Source organism: Myripristis murdjan, chromosome 13 (assembly GCF_902150065.1).
Source record: "Myripristis murdjan chromosome 13, fMyrMur1.1, whole genome shotgun sequence".
NCBI lineage: Eukaryota > Metazoa > Chordata > Actinopteri > Holocentriformes > Holocentridae > Myripristis > Myripristis murdjan.
Genome location: NC_043992.1, coordinates 31,172,706 through 31,190,096, shown reverse-complemented (window position 1 = coordinate 31,190,096; position 17,391 = coordinate 31,172,706). Strand labels below are relative to the sequence as shown.

Below are 17,391 nucleotides of genomic sequence, written 5' to 3'. Positions count from 1 at the left end.
CAGCTGGGCCTCATACGGCACGCCTGTATGGCTGAGTTCTGGTAAAGCCTAATGGCTCTTATGTGGCCCACATGTGGCTGACAGACCAAAAGCCAGATTTTACCCAGAAGCTAACCTAATTTACACCAAACCTTATATCTGGCTCACTGTCGGAAGTGAATGATGGGCCCCATCTGGCCCTAGGGTGTATTGGCCTTAACTGAACCATAACAAAACCAGACTTCTACCAGGAGTGAACTAAATTTGGTCCTTATGTGGCCTTCATATCGTTGACAGAGTGACATTACTTGAAGTGAATGACAGGTCAAATCTAGCTGGCACCAAATAACAATAATAATTTTAGTGCAATATGAGCAGTGATTAAGTTGCCCTGTATATGGATCACTTTAACCATAAATGATATGTATGAAAATGAAACACACAAGTTTTGCTTCAAAGTTTTATTTCACAAAATGTAGTGCAAACAAAAATGAACAGTATAAAAAAATATGAACAGTATGTAACTATAAATGAACAGTTTAAATTTAGCTTAACTGTCAGCTCCAGCTCTTTTCTTTTCATTAGCAGTTTTTTCTCTCTTTTCTCCCACCATCTCTGTCACCAGCCAGATGAAGCCAAGTCTGAGGCTACGTTTACACGTACACGGGTATTTTTAAAAACGGAGACATTTCCCTTCGTTTGTGCCCTTCATTTACACGCAAACGGCGAATTCGCCTCTGAAAACGATTCTTTCTAAAAACTCCAGCCAAAGTGGAGATTTAGGAAAACTCCTGTTTCGCGTTTGCATGTAAACTGAGAAAAACGGAGAAATACAGAGTTCCAGGCAGCTGACATCACATTATGCGCCAAAAGTGCGCACAATGTTTACATTTGGCTATGGTGATCATAGACATGATATACGTATATTATGTCTATAATGGTGATGATCATGGATGCATTCACAGTAGCAGTCGCATTTCTGTTGGTGCAGACACTTTCCATATGTTTGCATTTGCAATACAGCTGCTTTTTTTTTTATAGCGAGGAGCAGAGATGAATGAGGGCTCGGAGGTCAGTCTCCTCCCTCCAACACAAAGAGCCAGTCCGCAGCACCGTCAGCGTCGCCGGTTTTGGGTCCGACCTGGGCAGACTGCTGTCTGGTTTGGCTTCTGATTGGCTTGCATGGCTTTCTCCTTCTTTCTACACCACCGCCCATAGGCTTGGGGTAGTTATGATGGCGCTCAACGGCGTATTTATGCGGGTTGATGTAAATGTACATTTTTTTGAAAACGATGCCGAGTGCACTATGTTATTTTGGAAAACGGAGGGAGGGAAATATTCGTTTCTCAAAATACCCGACTACGTGTAAACGTAGCCTCAGTTGAATCAGTCAGTCACTTGTCAGATGCATAGAGAGGGAGAAGACAGGCAAAGGAGTGTCACCTCTCACGTGACACAGGTTGCATCACTACAGAGAAGTGTGATTGGTGTGATTGGTTCGTTGCGGCCAGGGGATTATGGGATTTGTAGTTTTTGATAGACCACACTTAAGCGAGTTACTCGCTAAACCAGTCTCCCGGTCCGCACACACACTTTTGAGGGCAAAGGCGAGTGAAATGTTTGCACTAAGAGACGCACTTAGAAACTGTGAAAGACGGCCACTCGACCATATCATGTTGGTGAACGGGCAGAGGCGCCGCACATAGATCTCTGGCTTCGTTACTTGCTAACGTTAGCAGCTAATCACCACTGACACGCCTCAGCTGCGTTAGCAGCTAATATAATTTATATAGCACACTGGGCGTTAGCAGCTAAGCAGCTAATATAATTTATAAACCACACGGGAGCTGTGTTAGCTGCTAATATAATTTATATACCGTGCTTCATATCGCTTCATATAGACACAGGTGCGGTGTTAGCAGCTAATGTTAGTAGCGCTTAAAGTTAGCGACCGCTTTTAGCAAAATCAGACATTAGAGATCATTAAAGTTTAATCAAACATTTTCATCCGAAAAGCAGCAGGCTTAGCGAGGATGCTAATGCAGCCATAAGCCTGTGTCTAGTCACCGCCTTCACATGTTTTAAAGAAGAACAGACTTCTGTTTGGCTAATCATCTTATAGTTTTCTCCTCCAAAGACCTAAGATAACTTAGTGAGCATAAAATCGGCATTTATTATCATTAGTACAACAAAATTTAAAAGGTTTAAAATTCACTTACCAAGCCAGTTGAAAGATGAGAGGAGCCAGGTGAAAAATTAGGCAAATAAGGTCCTGGTCACGTGCTGCAAAAGACTCCACTCTGCCACCTGGGCAGGTGTCAAAGTGTATGGCCAAACTGAAGTGGTTAGGATGTGGCCCGCATGTGTTTTGCCATAACACATTTGCCAGTTACAAATCACGTGTGGCCCAAAGTTAAATCTATTATCTGGGCCAAGTGCTTCAATTACAGAACTGTCCCAGAGGAGAAATCCCCTCCATTTTTGAAGGTATGGCCAAACCAATGTGGTTATGATGTGGCCCTCATGTGTTTTGCCGTATCACATCTCAGCCAGAGGTACCAGCTAGATGCCACATGTGGCCAAAAAGTCAATGCTATCAGGGTCCAAGACCGGATCGTGTCAAGGCACAAATCTGGGGAAGTATACAAAAAAATTTGGCAGCATTGAAGGTCCTGAAAATCACTGTGGTCTCCATTATTCGGAAATGGAAGAAGTTTGAAACCAGGACCCTCCCTAGATCTGGCCACCTGCCCAAACTGAGTAATCGGGGAAGAAGGGCCTTGGACAGAGAGGTGACCAAGAACCCAATGGTCACAGTCTTTCCTTGTGGAGATACGACTACCATCCAGTCGGTCAATCATTGCTAATGCACTCCACCAATCAGGCCTTTATGGTAGAGTGGCCAGACAGAAGCCACAGCTCACTAAAAGCCACATGGCAACCCGCTTGGAGTTTGCCAAAAAGCACCTTAAGGATTCTCAGACCAGGAGAAACAAAATTGTCTGGTCTGATGAAACCAAAATAGAATTTTTTGGCCTGAACTCCAAGTGTCATGTCTGGAGGAAAACAGGAACTGCTCATTGCCTAGCTAACACCATCCTTGCTGTGAAGCATGGTGGTGGCAACATCATTCTGTGGGGATGTTTTCTGCGGCAGGAACTGGGCAACTAGTCCGCATAGAGGGAAAGATGACAGCAGCCAAATATAGAGAGATTCTTCAAGAAAACCTGCTCCAGAGTGCTCTGGAACTCAGACTAGGGCAACAATTCATCTTCCAACACTACAATGACCCGAAGCACACAGCCAAGATAACAAAGGAATAGCTTCAGAAGCAGTCTGTGAATGTCCTTGAGTGGCCCAGCCAGAGCCCGGACTTGAATCCAATTGAACATCTCTGGAAAGACCTAAAAATGGTTGTCTACAGATGCTGCCCATCCAACCTGACTGAGCTTGAGAGGATCTGCAGAGAAGAATGGGAGAAAATGCCCAAAAACAGGTGTGCCAAGCTTGTTGAGACATACCCAAGAAGACTTGAGGCTGTGATTGCTACCAAAGGTGCTTCAACAAAATATTAAGCTATGAGTGTGAATACTTATGTAGTTATTATGTTTAAATTATTATTATTATTATTATGTTTCCATTTTTAATACATTTACAAAAAAGTCTGAAAACATTTCACTTTGTCATGATGGGCTATTTCGTGTAGATTTAGAAAGAAAGAAAACCATACTCAAATCGGTTTTAGAATAAGTCTGTAATGTAACAAAATGTGGAAAAAATGAAGAGGTGTGAATATTTTCTGGTGGCACTGTATCTCATTTTCTCAAGAAAGCGCCCTTTAGTTTTTTTTCCTTGATAACAAGATAAATTAACCCATTTTCACAGGAGAACAAACTTTGTTATGTCAAAATGAAATAGTTGGAGAGCTTGATTTTTTTTTTCAAGATAACAAGATAAATTAACCAATTATTATGGTGGAACAAACTTTATTATCTCAATATCAAGAAAGCTGATGTAAGCTGGGATGAAGGTGATCCAAACAGTACAGAATATGAGCATGTTAATAGTGATATACACTCCTGATCAAAATCTTAAGACCAGTTGAGAAATTGCAAGAATTTACATTTTGCACTGTTGGATCTTAAGAAGTAGAGCTTAGACTGAAATAGGCTGTTCATCAGCTGATCAAAAGTTTAAGACCACTGCCTTTACAAGCCCAAATCTTGGCAAAAATGTGGATTCAGTGTCATTTTCTGTCAGGTATCCACACTGTCATGACCTCCTGATGGCAAAGGCAAAAAAGCTTTCTTGTTAATCACCTCAAAAATTCGTTTCGGTATGCTTGATGCTAGTGTTTCCAGGAGGCTAGTGGGAATGTTGCTCCAAGTGGTGAAGATTTTTTTTTTTTTTTTTTTTTTTTGTCTCACTCTCATTTCTTCTTTTTGCATTTTAAAGCTCTACTTAGAACCTTCTTAAGATCCAACAGTGCAAAATGTAAATTCTTGCAATTTCTCAACTGGTCTTAATATTTTGATCAGGAGTGTATTTTGTTTTGTTGGAATTAGCGGACTGCCAAAAAAATTAATTACAAAGTATAAGATAGCAAGGACTTCAATATAGTCTAACCTAGCCCAGAACCCTGTAAGAAATCCAAAGGCACATACCAAAACAATAATATTGTCCCTATAGTGTTCCATATGCTTGAAGGGAAAGGGCAGTTGATTGGTAAGTATGCAAATCACATCTTGGATGAGACTTAAGGCCAGATTATTGAAAATTTGCTTTGCAGGTGCAAGCTATTTAGTATGACTCTCTGGAAGCCTTGAAGGGTAGTAACACAAAAATAAAGTTTAAAAAAGACACTCTCAGTGATCCCAAATGCTGTGTGGTTAGGTAAAGGGATAGAGTTAGAGTTCAGAGTTTAGTTTAGTTTAGTTTAGTTTAGTTTATTCGTTTATTATGTCGTGGACAGTCCCAATTAATTAACTGCAATTCAATGACAGTAAAAAGGGCAGCTTTAGCCAACATGGCTAATATCCTGCTGTAGTCCCCGGCCAGATGACAACAGGCACCCTAAAAAACAACCAAAAACAACAACAATATATTACAGCACACTGATTAAAAAGAGAGGGTTAAGACAGCTAAGAGACAAGATAAATCAGAGGGCCAATGAATATTAGAGGACACAGGAAATACACAGTCAAGGATATGCCCAGCAGGAAGATCAACTATGATTTGTTGAGGAGTTTCCCAGAAATTGGAGAATGATGTTTGCTATAAGCATTGTCTTTGAAATATTGGCCTATGGGGAGCCTTAGAGGAGAGGTAATGGGGTCGGTCATCAATATCAAGAGGAATTTTCCTTTGGGTGTATGAATGCATTCTCCAAATATCATGGCAATCCACTAATTACATTTAGTGATATCTTAAGTGTAAATCACTTTGGCATTTTGGCCACAGAACAACACGATAGGAATGGTCATGACTCATGACATTATAGAAATTAAGAGGGTTCATTCTCTGGGGAGCATTAATGTGCTCATCAAATTCCATGGCAATCTGCCCAATAGACTTACATTGTGAGATATCAAATTCAAAAGTTGGCCTAAGGGTGACATGAGAGGAGAGGTGATGGCATAAAACTGATTGGGATTGGGACTTATAGGGACTTATAAGGATGAGTTGGCTCAGCAAATCACGGCATTCCATCTGTTATATTTAGACGTGTTGTGTACACATCAAACATTTGGCCAGGGTTCATCCCCTGGGTAGTATGAATGTGCAATTTTACAATCCAAATCCAATCAATCTGAGACATGAAATTTGACATTTTGGCCATTATGCAGCTATAGAGGAATGGTCAAAAGGTCATTATAGTCAAGAAGAACCTTCCTTTGTGGTATATGAATGCACTCACCAACTATAACAATACAATCCACTACTTAAAGAAATACTATGTAATTTAGTTATATTTTAGTACCATCTAGCAGTTATTGCTGTCCACACCTGTATACAGATTCAATTATAAGCTTCATAGTCCTTAATTGATCATAGTTTGAGGCTATATTTTACATCACAAGACAACTTATGTCAACATATAAAGATAGAAATGTTTAAGCTGCAAGAAGTATCATGCCAAGTAAGAACCACAGCAAACAAAGCAAACGTTCAATTTAGTTTACAAATTGTATTATCAAAAAAGTGATGCTGTGCTGTTATTGTTACTGGCTGCAGAGATCCCTGCAGGGATCAATTAAGGTTAACTCTTAACCTTTAACAGAGCAGCACTTACCCATGTAGTTGTCATCAACCTGGCTATGTGTGTGTGTGTGTGTGTTGGAGAATGGGGGATTTTCCCAAAAAGCAAAGAAAGGGCTGGGTCAAGTTGGCTAAGTGGATTGACCAGTATTGATCAACTACACTTGTGGACCTCCAGTGCTGTGTTATGGTCACGTTTGAGAAATATAATTATCATATATTACACCTTTCATTTTGTAACAATGTGTATACAAATTTAACATTCGAGCATGAGGGTAATGTTACAAGAATGGTAATGATGTCACCAAAATCGAAAGGGTCCATCCTCATAGGAGCATCAGTATGCTCATCTAATTTCATGACAGTCTAACCAATATACCGTGAGATACCAAATTCCAAGGGTGACACAAGAAGAAAGGCTATGGGGATATCAAAATTGACATAGTTCATTCTTTGGGAAGGAAAAGAAGCCTCAGTGTGTGCAGGTCAAATATTTGGCCTGAGGGTTGCAAGGCTCTTCCACTTGGTAACATGAATGTGCTTTACATATTTTATGGCAAATCAGCCCAAGAGATTTGACATATCAACTGCGACATTTGGGCCTGTGGGCAGCCGTAGAGGATAGATCATAGGATCACCACAATCGACAGGGATCTTACTTTGGGTGGTATGACTGCACTCACCAAGTAACATTGGAGTCCACTACATAATTTTGTGATACCTTTTAAGCAAAGTTGACATTTAAACCCCAGAGTGGCGCTGAACAGAAGATGATGAAATCAACTCAACTGACTGAATTCATCTTCTAAGTATCATGAATATGCACATTTCAAGATATGTTATCTTGGTGTTAAGAGTTGATGGGCATATGAACCAGTAGGCGGGGCCATCCTCCTTGCCTGACAGCAGGGACAAAAATTTCCTCTTTGTTGTACAAGTGCAAATTTGCTGATCTGTTTTAATTTTACCTTTAGTTACAGAACATAATAGATGGGACAGAAACCACAGATAACTGTTAAAGCACTGCAGTCATGCACAAAATGTTTTTATTGAAAAAGCGTTTTTATAGTTCTCTTATGGCCACACATTTATTGCATTCGTCATAGTGACTTTAATGGCATCTTACCCATCATGTTCTTTTTTGTATTTTTCTCTGGCTTAAATAACATGATGTAACATTTTGGAATAAAAATACAGATGAGCAATCCAAAACTAGAGGCCAAAATGGCAAAAATCTCCACAGCCACACTAAACTTCCCAGGGGAGCTGACATAAGCTGGGATAAAGGTGATCCAGACAGCACAGAAAATCAGCATGCTGAAGGTGATGAATTTGGCCTCATTGAAATTATCAGGCAGCTTTCGGGCCAAAAAAGCGAGGACAAAGCAAAACATAGCCAGGAGTCCTATGTACCCGAGCACAGCCCAGAAACCTACAGCTGAGCCCAAGGCACATTCTAAGATGATTTTATCTTTAAAGTGATGAAAATTCTTGAGAGGAAAAGGAGGCGAGATTGTTAACCAGAGGATACAAATGACAACCTGTATGAGAGTGAAGGCCAGCACACTGAGTCTCTGCTGAGGAGGCCCAAACCATTTCATAACATTACTGCCTGGAAGTGTAGCTCTGAAGGCCATCAACACCACGATAGTTTTTCCCAGAACACATGAGATGCAGAGGACAAAGGTGATGCCAAATGCTGTGTGGCGCAGCATACAGGACCAGTCAGAGGGCCGGCCAATGAAGGTCAGAGAGCACAGGAAACACAGAGTCAAGGAGAAGAGCAGCAGGAAGCTCAGCTCAGAGTTGTTGGCCTTGACTATGGGGGTGTTCCTGTTTCTGAAGAAAATGACTGCCACAGTTGTAGTCATCATTGTTCCTAATAAAGATGCTGCCATAAGCAGTGCACCCATAATCTCTTCATATGATAGAAACTCAGTCATCTTCTTTTCACAGTCATCTCTTCTCTCGTTTGACCAGAATTCAGCATGGCATTGCGCACAGGTGATGGAATCTGAAATGTGATACCACACAAATATTAGAGATGTTAGATTCCTAACCTTAACCAAAATTTGAAGTTGGTTTTCAACTGTTTTTCATGCTATGCTTCTGGGGACTTGCATTTTAAAAATGACAAACCACTATGACCCAACTGACATTCACACTGATTTATATTCTACTTTATTTTATTTTAATAAATAACTCCACATATGGCAAAGGCATATGCATTAGAAAAGGATTAAGCAGTTAGAGAAATTTCATCAGTATTCATTCATTCATTTTCGACCGTTTATCCGGAACTCAGTTGCAGTGGCAGAAGGTTGATGAGGTCAGCCCAAACGGTCTTTTCCATGGCATGCTGAAGGTCACAGCTTGATGAGGCCAACAGGACCACATCGTCCACAAAAAGCAGGGACGTAATATTGTGGTCACCAAAATGGACACCCTCCACACCCCGACTGCGCCTTTAAATCTTGTCCATGAACACAATGAACAGAATTTGGGACAAGGAGTAGCCCTGGCAGAGTCCAACACCCACCGGAAATAAGCTTGACTTAGTGCCAAGAACGCGGACACAGCTCTCACTGTGGTCATACAGGGACTAGATGGCCCGCAGCAGCACACCCGGTACCCCATACTCCTGCAGCACCCCCCACAGGACCTCCTGGGGGACACGGTCATAACCCCTCTCTAAATCCACAAAGCACATGTAGACTGGATCGTCAAACTCCCGTGATCCCTCCAGTATCTGTGCAAGGGTGAAGCACTGGTCCACAGTTCCACAGACGGAATGGAATTCACATTATTCCTCTTTGATCTAAGGTTTGACAATCGGCCGAAGTCCCCTTTCCAGCACCCCGGAGAAAGCTTTCCCAGGGAGGCTGAGCCGTGTAACACCTGAATAACTGGAGCACCCTCTTTAGTCCCCCTTTTTAAAAATGAGGACCACAATCCCCATCTGCCACTCCCTGGACCCTGTCCCTGACCTCCATGCAACATTGAAGAGACATGTCAGCCATGACAGTCCAACAACATCCAGAGCCTTTAGCAACTCTGGGTGGATCTCATTCACTCCTGGCACCTTGCCATTCCAGAGTTTCCCAACCACCTCAGTGATCTCTGCCACCTCTGGCCTCTCACCTAAGACTACTCTGCCATGGGAGTCCCTACCAAGAGCTACATGCTTCTGACAGTACAGCTTCCAGGGTCACAGGGCCACACAAACCCCTCCACCACAATAATATGTACTAATCTTTAATAATCCCACTCAGTTCAGTGACATTAACTGCACATTGCATAAAATGACAGTCACATGATGCTACAAACCTATGGCTCAGCATTAGATTTAAAATATTACAATTGTTGACATTCAAATACACTCATGATGAACTTAATATTCACATTGAACTGATATGTAAACACCCACTTAAATATGGGATTATATCATGATATTTTCCTAACTGCTGATGTTGAATCTATGCACTGTATTCTTATACATATGAATTAAAATAATAATAATAGTATAAAAGTAATAATATTAAAGTACCTGTGATGTTGCTAATTTCTCCCTCGGCACATGGTATACAATCATAGCAGCAGATGGGCTTTCCTTTCTGCAGGACCTTGCGTGTTCCTGGGGGACAGCTTTCACTGCAAACTGACAATGGCACCTGCATAAACCAAAAACAGTGTGAAAATGAGTATGAAACAGCAGGAAATAAACATATAGACTTGCACTTTGGTATCATTGCAATAGAATGACAACTCTAAATGTGATGATTTTCAGCCTTTAATTTCAAGAGTTTACCTGCTACTCTACCAATTATGAAAGATATACAATCCTTGGGTTTATGAGTACCTAAATTGAAAAATGCAGTTATCAAGCTACAGACAAACTTGTTTTTTATTATTAGTTTAGGAATGGAAAAATGACTTTCTGGAAAATAATTTTTCACATAACAAAAGCAATATGTTGTCTTTACAAGCTTTTGAAATGAATGGCAATTAAAAATTACAATACAACAATACCTCATCTTAACAATACAGTAACTCACCTGTTTTGAGTTCTGTGCCCACATTAAGGACTTATTGTGCAGATTTAGCTGTTTGTCTGCAGGTAAAGTTGTGTCGTAAAAACCAACAGTAACAAACTCCACAGTGCCATTCTCTCTTGGCTGCCAGTTTATGATTTCATACTTTGCAGCTGGGTCTCCATTCTCATTGAAGTAAACCTGCTCCCCGTCCTTTGTTTTGAACTGAATATTTTTTATGTGCTGCAAAATCTAATGAGATGCAAATTAATTTAGTCCATTATATTTCAGTGCACCTTGGTTAAGCACTGCAGAATGATGGGCATCATGGAATAATTTATCAAACATTAAAGTAAATGTATTTATTTATTATTAATGTTTTTTTTTTTTTTTTGTTTTTGTTTTTTTTTGAAGAATAACATTGTATTAAGCTACCTTTCTGCCCTCAGTCTTCAACTCACCGTGAATGGGTTTGGCTGTACCTTGTTGCGACATATTTTTTTACAGCCAAGAGTATTATGAAGTGCATGGGCCACAGCATACACTCCTTTGTAGACATTGTTAAATATGGGCATGAGTGACATATCAGTGAAGGCATTTTGCAGCCCAGACACATCTTCATATCCACTGCAGTATCTCTGATTCTTTTCTGAGCTCGTTGTCTTCATAAACCTACAATCAAACAGTGTCTCCCAGAACTCTGTGAACAATTCATTACTTGATGAATTGAGTGACTTTACATCCAACATGAACTCTCTCATGCCTGTGACATGGGCCATGGGGATTGCCAGCCCTATAGTACCATCCAAGATGTGATGCTTATCCATACTTGCAGTGTGGAAATCAGTGATCCAACCCTCACTACCAACCCACTGATACCCAGTCAGATTGTGGTTGGCAAAAGCATCTATTAATATATCAAAATCCATAGGTGAGAGGAAAGCAACAATTACCTTTGAGGTGGAGGCCTTGATGATGTCAATTATCCTCTGTATCTTTTCAGGTGGATCTTGTCTAAAGAAGGATACAGAGTACTCCAGACAGATGCCCAGTTGTTTGGCAGTCTCTGTGAATATGGCCATGCCGTTATTGCCATAATCATCATTTGTTCTGATTGCCCCCACCCAAGTCCAGCCAAAGTGTTTGACCAGCTGGGCTAAAGCTCTGCTCTGGTAGTAGTCGCTGGGTATTGTTCTGAGGAAGGATGGGTAACGGACTTTGTCACTGAGACAAGCACAGGTGGCAAAGTGGCTGATCTGCGGGGGGGCAGAAATGAATGATAATGCCAAGTTAAGAATACAAATTATCAAAAGTTTCATTCAGGAACATTAGCAGCAATTCTTTTAGAGTTACATTCAGTGTGAGCTGACGGATGAATTACAAAAAAATAATAATTTTACAGATGTTTTTCATAATAATAATTATAGTAAAAATTGTGACCAAAATTCATTACAGGAGATATAATAATGCCAGAATTCATTGCTTACAATTGCTACCCACCAATGGGATGTGAAAGGGCCCAATGACAGTCGAAATAGCCATGCAAGGAGAAGAGGAGGTCTCTCCCATGATAGCCACCACTTGCGCTGGTCTGGTGCAGGTTGCTGTGGAGGCTGTGGCTGTATCTTCATTACCATTAGCCAAAGCCAGTGCCACCCTCACTCCCCTTCCTATAGACCCACAGGCATCATAGATCTTATAGCCCAGTGAGATGCCAGGCAGTAGGTCTGTGCTGTTGTTAATCTCCTCAATGGCAAAGAGCATAGCCTGGGCAAACTGAAATGCTCGGAAATTCAAACTTGACCTAAGCCCAGTTATGAACATTAAACATGAAATTACTTGTTGAAAATCATTGGAACACACAAACAAATACTTATTTCCATTTAAACTCAGTTGTATGTCCACCCATTTCTATCTTTTATCTTACTTTTTCCAAAGAACTTGCTACAGTATGATTTACCTTGTGCACTGCATTGGCGATGGTCTGTGTGTGTAGTTATCCTGTCTGCTCTTCCAGCTGCTGTGGAAAGAGAAGATTCCACCTAAGACAATGTCACCATTTTTAAAAAGCTGCGGGTCCTCTGGCTCCCCTCTCTGCCTACACACCGGCTCTTCAGCCCTAGAGAAAGACACCACCAGCAGCAGCTGCAGCAGAGCCCAACCCTGCTCTGGCCATCTTTGTGTGGACATTATACTGTATCTACAAGACTAACTGCACAGGACACATCACATGCACATTACCAGCAGAAGGGAAGAGCTTGCACTGGTATTTATATTTTTGGAAAAGCATGATCATTAATAATGGAACAGTGATGTTATATCTCTCTGGCTCCACACAGGAAACAGAGAAGGGAGGTGCAAAACCAGAAGGATCTTTATGGGTTCATGGAAAGGTCTTCTGTAAATGCATATGGAATCTGACAGGAATATTTCTAGAATGTCTTATTTTGAAACAGAAAGGGAATGAAAGAGAGACATCAAGCCCAGAAAATTGTTGAACAGGTTGTCAGAAATACCCTACAGCACACATCAGTCTATTCATTAGCTCATTTCCCCCCATACTCTATCCCTCCCTGCATTGTGCAATGTTTTGTCAGTGTGTTAATCTGGGTTTGGGTTTGATTTGTATTTGTATGCATTTTTTTTTGCCAGTATTTTTTTTTTTTTGTTTTGTTTTTTTTTTGTCCTGCAAACCATACCGTCCAACCCCATCACCATTATCATGTCACCACTGTGTGCTTGTGTTTGCTTAGACAAACACACACATTCTTAAACATGCTAGTGTTTAAGCAGCAAGGAAAAAGGAAGCGTCATTCCCAACATTTCAGTATCTCATTAACGATGACTCACTTCCACAGGCGGCTCACTTAACTAGAGTGTGGATTGGGCGGCATATTTTTATCCGAACCTGACCCAAGATGGGAGCATAGTAAATGAGCCTAAACCTATTTGTTTTGTGTCTGAACCCAACCAGACCCTGAGATTTTGCTTGTCCTCCATCACTAGGTTAAATTTTATGCCTGAAATAGCTACTTCATGGTTTTCATGCCAAATTGGCTACTGTGAAAACAGAGCTGTGGTTGAAAAAAATCCTAGATGTGACAGAGACAGAAAGAGGCAGGGCAGGGCAAGCCTGTGTTTGTGCTGTGAAAGATCAAGCCGTGTGTGTGAAAGAGACCTCAAACCATATAAGTTATATGATTTATGGCAAGGAGCCATATGTTCCCAACCACTGCAATAGAGGTAAGGTGATGGTAATAAAATAACAAAACTGATAGGGTTCATACCAAGGGAAAGATGAATAGTCTCAACAAATTACCCAACATTCCATCTATTAGAGATGAGGGGCCCTATCTTGCGCCAGACTCCCTAAACCCGCTATTTGCGGATTTAGGATTTAGGAAGAGGCGTTCCCCCGTAAAAGTTGCTATCTTGTGCACCTCCCGCTATCCGCAAAACACCTCCGCTACCCGCTATATTATGAATAGGCGTGTTTTGGGCGTTATGCCAGTTAAACCAATCAGTGTGCCAGGTGCCATTGCCTTTAAGGGCAGGATGCGCTATCCTAAATCCTAAATCCTAAACCCGCGATGGAGAGAGGGAGGTAGATTTTCTCAGGGCTTCTACTGAGGCTAAAGCAAGTTGGCTTTATATATATATATACATATGATATATTATATTATAGGCGAGTTAATTCGGGAGGTGGAGCCACATGTGTCCAAGTGGACGTGTCACAAGGTTGTACTGATTGAGTAAAATCCCCGGCCACACCACACACACACAAGAGGCAGAGGTGGAACTATGTGTAAACTAATTTATTGACAAGGTAGATTGGGCAAATAAAATATTAAAAATAAAAATATAGCACAGCTGCTGGCTTATGATAAAACAATAAAACGTGCTGGCGTAAGTGTCCAATTAAAACAGTCTTTCCTCTAAACAGTCTATATGAGTAATATACTCAGTCCATTCCGGCGGCGTCCTGGTATCAGTCCGACCGTGTGCGTGGTGAGGCTCCGTCGGGGCGCGCATTGAAGCCGCCTGGGCGCGCTCTCCTAACAGCCCAAACTTTAGGGATAGCGGATAGCGGATAGCCCTATCCCTAAAGTGTGTGCGCAAGATAGCAACTTTAGGGATAGCGCATGAAACACGCCCACGAACACACCTCCAGGCGCAAATGACGGAGTCGGCATAAGGATAGCGGGTAGCGGGTGGCGCAAGATACCGTTTAGGGATAGCGGAAGCTCCTAAATCCGCAATTTGCGGGTAGCGGGTAGTGGCAGCGGATAGCGGGTGGCACAAGATAGGGCCCATATTGTGTGAAATGTTTGGCTTGAGGGTTGCCAGGGTTCTTCCACTAGGTAGCATGAATGTGCTTTCTAAATTGCAGAACAATCTGACCAATAGATTTGAAACATAAAATTCAACATTTCGGCTTGCAGGAAGCCCTAGAGGAAAGGTCAAAGGGTCACCACAACCAAGAAGAACCTTCCTCTGGGGAGTATGAATGCACTCACCACATATCATGGCAATCTGCTGATTACATTTACTGATATCTAGTGTACACATTTTACATTTTCATCAAAGGGTGGTGCTACAGGAATGGTTCTAAAATCACCAAATTGAGAGGGTTCACCCTCTGGGGAGCATGAAAGTCAAAGTTAAATTTATTTATATAGCACATTTCATATGGCAGGCGTAAACTCAATGTACATAAAAACAAGTAAAGATCATACATAAGAAGAATATAAAACATTACATTAACACTGCATATATAAAACAAACAAGATAAAACATAAAATAAGAAGATGTTACATACATAAAAATATATAAAAACATGTAAGAACATAAAAGAGCATAAAAATTAAAAAGTGAGAAGGTATTAAAATAAGAGAGTAGGGTAAGAAGTATTAGTATTATCATTGTTAAAAGAAATAACAGTAATAATACTGTTTCTAAAAAGAAAGTTTTACCCTACATTAATCTAACTAAAAGCTTGTGAGAAAATATATGTTTTTAGTCTGCTTTTAAAGGAAGACACTGTTGTAAAAGACCTAAGTTCATGTGGTAAAGAATTCCAGAGAGTAGGACCATAATGGCTGAAAGCACCATGAGCTGATTTAGTATTTATTCTAGGTATGGTGAGGAGACTTTTATTTGATGATCGCAAGGGTCTGTCTGGCGTGTACTCAAAGAGCATGTCAACAATGTAGAGGGAGCTAGGCTGTTCATAGCTTTAAAAACAGTAAGAAGTATTTTAAAAACAATTCTTTGCTTAACTGGTAGCCAGTGAAGAGAAATTAAAACAGGACTGATGTGTTCACACCTTCTGGTTTTGGTTAATACTCTGGCTGCAGCATTCTGAGTAAGCTGGAGTTTATTAAGTGTTTGCTTTGCCAGTCCAGCAAAGAGTCCGTTACAATAGTCTAGTCGACTGGAAATGAATGCGTGAACCAACTTTTCAGAATCAGACTGTGACAGGAAAGATCTAACTTTGGATATATTTCTTAAATGATAAAAAAGCAGTCTTAGAGATACTGGAAATGTGCTTCTGAAAATTAAGATCAGCATCCAAGATCACACCCAAGTTTTTGACATGCTCACAGGGTTTTACAGATAGGGGAGTTAACAAAGAGCTAATCTGGTGTCTCAAAGCCTTCGGACCTGCTAAAAGAATCTCAGTTTTGCCATCATTTAGCTGCAAGAATTTTTTGGCCATCCCATATTTAACTAAAGTAATACACTGGATGAGATCATTCACTGGGTTAAGGTGGTTGGCAGAAACAGATATGTATAACTGTGTGTCGTCAGCATAGGACTGGTATGATATGTTGTGCTGTTGAATGATGGATCCAAGAGGGAGCATATACAAATTAAACAGCTGGGGGCCAAGAATTGACCTTGGAGTGACTCTACATGGAACGCTGACTACATCTGATTCAGAGTTACCAACAGCAACAGAAAAAAAGATATACCACTAAGGTAAGAGGAAAGCCAGTAAAGATGTATCAAAAGTATCAAAAGCTGCACTGAGGTCGAGAAGTACTAGAAAAGTAACTTTGTGGTTATCAGAGTTCATTTTAAGATCATTCACAACTCTGGTCAGGGCAGTTTCTGTGCTGTGGTTAACTCTAAAACCAGACTGGTAAACATCCAAGAAATTGTTATATGACAGATACATATGTAATTGTTTATATACAACCTTTTCAAGAATTTTCCCCAGGAATGGTAGGTTTGAGATTGGTCTATAGTTCTCTAGAACAAGTGGATCAAGATTGCTCTTCTTTAACAGTGGTGTAACAATAGTGTGTTTGAGAGCTGAGGGGAAGATTCCAGAGAGGAGATAGGTATTAACAATTTCAAGGACATCATTTACCAAGCAGTTGAGAACATTTTTAAACAACTTGGTGGGCATTGGGTCAAGAGCACATGTAGCAGAGCTTAACTGTTGTACTAAGTTGTATGAAGTTGGAGAGCGTGATGGCAGTATGGCACTGAGGGGAAGAAGAGAAGTCACTCGCACCAGCAGAAGAAGCCATGATTTTGTTTCAAATGTTAATAATCTTGGAAAATATGAGGCAAATTCATTGCATTTTTGTGACAAGTGGAGTTCAGCAGGTATTGGTCTCAAGGGATTGACCAGTTTATCAATTGTGCTGAACAGAAACTTAGAGTTATTGAGATTTTTACTAATAATTTGAGAAAAGTAATACTGTCTAGATGTTTTTATTTCTTTGTTATATTTTCTGAGCAGGTCTTTATAGAGAATATAATAAGCCTGCAATTTGGTCTTACGCCATTTGCGTTGCGGCACGTTCTTTTTAGTGCCTTCGTTCTTTCCACATTCCTCCAGGGTGCTTTAGATTTATGAGAAATTATCACGGTTTTTACAGGTGCAATATCATATAAAATGTGTGTGACTGAAAGATAAAAATTATTAACTAAATTGTCACACAAAGACACTGAGGACAAGCTAAAAAAAGAAGTAAAATCAGAAATAAAATCAGAATGTGACCAGGTACTCCTAGCAGAGTTAGTATATCTAGTCATAAACTTATCAGGTGTGTGTGCACAGATGGAGCACCTTTTAACAGATTTTAGACCAGGTTAAAGTGGTGGTGAA

The 17,391-nt window shown here is 40.6% G+C and overlaps 2 protein-coding genes across 3 annotated transcripts in view; one reads left to right on the top strand and one right to left on the bottom strand.

The window, feature by feature from the left end:
• The window catches only part of LOC115369725 (uncharacterized), a 216,416-nt gene that overhangs the window by 113,993 nt on the left and 85,032 nt on the right, over positions 1–17,391 (top strand). The gene's annotated exons all lie outside the window — the stretch shown is intronic.
• LOC115370332 (extracellular calcium-sensing receptor-like) lies at positions 7,338–12,422 on the bottom strand. Of its 2 annotated transcripts, none has more exons than XM_030067318.1 (6): positions 12,229–12,422; positions 11,769–12,066; positions 10,730–11,524; positions 10,293–10,520; positions 9,785–9,908; positions 7,338–8,251 (listed from the first exon to the last, which is right to left on the bottom strand). In XM_030067318.1, exons 1-6 carry the CDS (start codon positions 12,240–12,242, stop codon positions 7,338–7,340), a joined length of 2,373 nt encoding a protein of 790 aa, XP_029923178.1. In that variant the 5' UTR covers positions 12,243–12,422. The 2 variants fall into 2 exon arrangements, with proteins under 2 accessions (XP_029923178.1, XP_029923180.1); XM_030067320.1 differs by having other exon boundaries at positions 11,769–12,072; positions 12,229–12,416.

Coding starts and splice junctions, on each gene's coding strand:
- LOC115370332 (XM_030067320.1), bottom strand. Junction 11,525..11,768: donor GGCCCTTTCACATCCCATTG/GTGGGTAGCAAT, acceptor GCCCCCCCGCAG/ATCAGCCACTTTGCCACCTG. Junction 9,909..10,292: donor GGGCACAGAACTCAAAACAG/GTGAGTTACTGT, acceptor TGGTTTATGCAG/GTGCCATTGTCAGTTTGCAG.